The 4,159-nt window shown below is 45.4% G+C and overlaps 1 protein-coding gene across 1 annotated transcript; it reads left to right on the forward strand.

Moving 5' to 3' along the window:
* Nucleotides 1–446: 446 nt before the first annotated feature.
* On the forward strand, nucleotides 447–2,392 carry LOC126993822 (uncharacterized). The gene is made up of 3 exons (XM_050852964.1): nucleotides 447–459; nucleotides 1,425–1,979; nucleotides 2,103–2,392. Exons 1-3 carry the CDS (start codon nucleotides 447–449, stop codon nucleotides 2,207–2,209), a joined length of 675 nt encoding a protein of 224 aa, XP_050708921.1. The 3' UTR covers nucleotides 2,210–2,392.
* The last annotated feature ends 1,767 nt before the right edge of the window (nucleotides 2,393–4,159 follow it).

Raw genomic sequence — 4,159 nt, forward strand, 5'->3', positions numbered from 1 at the left:
ATGCGTTACTATGGCAACCACTCCACGTGGAGGAGGTTTTCAGTCGGGTTACACGCACGCACCCACCCACACCACAAGCACAGTCCCTTCAGTGGCAGTCATGGAGGAACAGAGGCTTGAGGCAATTGATACTGACCTTCTCATACATGAAATACAGACGCGTCCAGCCATATGGGATATGCAGTCTCCGGACTATAAAGATCGACAGTTGAAAAAAAAATGTTGGGAAGAAATAACAGATATCTTCTGTAGTTCAGAGAGGTGAAGGACAAACAACTTATTGGTAAGTTAACAAAATAACTTTATTTTTGTATGTTTCAACTTGTACACTACAACTCAGCAGCAACATGGGTTTCTCGCCAATCTAAACCATTCCATCCTGCCATGCAAGTTTGCCTTCATTTATAAAATAATCTGCATATTTATCCCTTGCTGTGTTTGCAGACATGGCTCCCCTAGGTGCATTTATGTCGTGTAGTCCTACCAATGGTACTTGAAACAGTGTATCTTCATACCTGTATCCATCTCTTGCCCTAACATAATTATGCAACATGCAACATGCCTTTATTATTTCTTCAGCAAAGTCTATATTAACATTGATAGGTCTGTGAAATATGCGCCACTTGTTAGCTAGGATACCAAAGGTACATTCAATGTATCTGCGTGCTCTAGATAATATGTAATTAAATATTTTCTTCTTGTGTACTAGGTGTTTTCCACTGTAGGGCCTCATTACATTTTCCATAATTCCAAAGGCCTCATCTCCAACAATTACATGAGGGAAACATGTCTCAGCGGTGGAAATAGGCTTTGGCCCTGGTATATCTAGTTTATTTTCCACAAGTTTTTGGTACATGATGGAATTGTTAAATATTGATGCATCGCTACTTTTCCCATATGCACCAATATCCACACAGATAAATGAATAATTAGCATCACATACAGCTAACAACACAGTTAAAAAGAAGGACTTATAATTATAGTACAAAGATCCTGTACCAGTAGGTTGGGTTAATCTGATGTGTTTACCATCAATTGCACCAATGCAGTTAGGAAAGTCAGCATACTTCTGGAATCCTTTTGCCACGTCTTCCCACTTCTGTTTAGTCATTTCTGGCATGCACATCGTCTTCAGTCTATCCCATATGGCTGCACATACTTGTCGCAATATTCTTGATATTGTTGCCTTCCCGACTCGATATCCATAATGCAGGTCAGCAATAGAACATCCTGTGGCCAAGTACCTACAGAGAAAGATAGCATTATAAATTTAATTTCTAGGATAGGCTATTCTCTCTCTCTCTCTCTCTCTCTCTCTCTCTCTCTCCGCGCACGCACACACACACAAAAAAAATATTTTTCTTATACGCTATAAACATTCAAAATTCTGTGACACTTAAGTATTTTGTACAATTATTTTTCAGCCCAGTCCTTGCAAAAGAAGTGGAAGCATTTGCGAGATAACTTCGGAAGGGAATTAAAGAGACAAAAGACTCTACTATCCAGGTCACAGGCAAGAAAGGGCACCTACATATATTTTAGGAGACTGCAGTTTCTTGAAGGTTCACTTTCCAATAAGGAAACTATCAGTAATATTGAAAATGATGGGAACGGACTGTGTGATGACGTTGATGTGACAGGAGAACATGGCGAGAAGGGAAGTACATCTACATCAACAAAGAAAAAAATGAAGCTAAATCCAGGTGATCTGCATATCGCTAATATTTTGGAACGAAGTTTGTTGGCGAGACAAAATGAAGAAGAAAAACAGAATGATGAGGATAAATTATTTTGCTTGTCACTCTACAAAGAAATGAAGAAGGTGCCAGAAAGCAGTCGTTTAATGACCAAAATTGAGCTACTAAATGTAGTTCATCGTGCTCAGACACTTGGAACTCAGCATCCAATACAGCCAGTTCAGTATGCAAACTCCTTTACTCAACCATTTCCACATTACTCAGGACACACTGGTCAACCCCATATACCATATACCCGCGTGTGCCCCACACCTTCACCAAGCAACTCGGTATATAACATACAACCAGTCCACCAGGCACACCCACACAATCCACCAACTGCAGGTCCATCAGGATACAACCCACACACACCATCATCACCTTCAGAAGTTCATCCCATGATTCCTTCACCAGGTGCAACAAGTCATGGTTCTGACACACAGTCAGACTACATAGATCTTTTTGAACAGTAATAAAAACAAATCGTAAAAGTGTGTGCCAAATGTTGAGTTTTCACCCAATGTTCTTCAAATGTGAAAACAGAAGGAATAACTTATCTTCTCCCTATTTTATATTTCACTCCAATTTCGCCTGGTGTTATGATGTTTTCACTTTGAGAGGAAACAATTAAATTGTAAAGAATGGTAATTTTCAATAAAAACTCACCTTAATGATATGACAAGTTTCTCTTCTGGGCAGATAGCATCCCTCATCAAGGTGTTGCATGAAGATATTTCTTCCTGGATAAGTCCAAGCAGCTCATCGAAGGACTTCACTGACATTCTAAAATAGTTAAAAAACTTGGCTTCATGTTGTCTTAAGCTCGGGTACAAGGTTGCATACATGCCATGGGTAAGTTTGTCTCGTAAAATTGGATGAATCCAATATCTCCTTTCTCACCGCTTGCGCCGCTTCAAACGGCGATGCAAGAGCCAAGCACATGATACCTCTTCTACGTCCATCCTGGTTGGTACTGTCTTCTCTCTGCATTGTCTGGCTCATACATATGCACGCACAAACAAAACCGCGGCGTTAACGCGGCGTTAGAAAACGCCTCGTGTGAACGGTCGTGAATCTGACGCGCGTTTGCTAACGCGCGTTAGAAACGCCTCGTGTAAACAGGCCCTAAGTGTAAAGCAGTACCAAGGAGGACCTAAGCAGCGATACAAAGCGGAACAGCTCGATAGAAGGTAACAGGCAAGGTGGCTCGTTACTACGGTGCTCATTCCCGGCGAAGCTTCAGTCTGCCCAAACCTACTCGTACGCGCTGAACACACTCCCTTGGCATAGTCTTCGCCGACATTGCAGACAGTCTGTTACTGTAGTCTTATTCTTACTCTCACCCCCTATGAACTGAAGCACATACGATTTATATCAACGAGGGAAAAAAACACTTGTTACACAAGAGACTAGAGCATCACTTACCCGACACATCCTTGAGTCATCCAGTGAGTACCAATAACTTCTGCAGAGGTTACGCTACTATTCCATCTATCTTCAAGCTCACAAGGGGATCCATATAAACTCTTGTCCTTCCTGAAGTGATTGCTGCGCCCATCTGCCACACACAAAGCCATATTAACCCCCCAAAATCGAGATACTACACGCGCACTCTCGCTCTCCACGGCCACGAGCAGACTCCTCTCAGTTCTCAACCCTCCCAGCTCCTCCCCCATGACGTCAGGTATACATTTACCAATCCTCAATGCTCGTGTTCAAGGCCTCTTTCTCACGAGGTTACCGGTGGCCGTCACCAGTGACCGTCACCAGTTACCTCACATATTTTTCAATGGTGCCTTTCACACGAGGCCACGGCAGCTGCCCGGTGGCGTCACCGGGTTTGACGGTGGCTCGCTCGCGTAGCAATGGCCGCCACCCGCAGTGGCCGCCACTCACTGTAAAGCATTGTTTCCAACGGGAGCTTTCATACTCCTCCGTCCCCCCTCTCCCCTCTCCCCGCCCACCCTCCTCCTCCTCCTCCTCCTCCTCTCCCTCTCCCTCCTCCTTGTCCTCCGCCTCTTCGCTCGTCCCTCCCTCCCACACCTGTCCTTCACCTTCCCCTTCCCCCTCTTCCTCCTCCCTCTCCTCGTCCGTCCCTCCCTCCCCCACCTCACTCTCCCTTTCACCTACTCCTCCTTCCTCCTCCTCCTCCTCCCCCTCCTCCTCCTCCGCCTCAAATTCCTCGCCTTCCTCTTCCGTCCCCTCTCCCCTCTTCCACTCTCCCCCTCCTCCTCCTCCTCTCCCTCCTCCTTGTCCTCCGCCTCTTCGCTCGTCCCTCCCTCCCACACCTGTCCGTCACCTTCCCTTTCCCCCTCTTCCTCCTCCCTCTCCTCGTCCATTCCTCCCTCCACCACCTCACCCTCCCTTTCTCCTTCTTCCTCTTCCTCCCCCTTTCCACCTTCCACCTCTTCCACAATTTCTCC

Source organism: Eriocheir sinensis, unplaced genomic scaffold (assembly GCF_024679095.1).
Source record: "Eriocheir sinensis breed Jianghai 21 unplaced genomic scaffold, ASM2467909v1 Scaffold681, whole genome shotgun sequence".
Taxonomy (NCBI): domain Eukaryota; kingdom Metazoa; phylum Arthropoda; class Malacostraca; order Decapoda; family Varunidae; genus Eriocheir; species Eriocheir sinensis.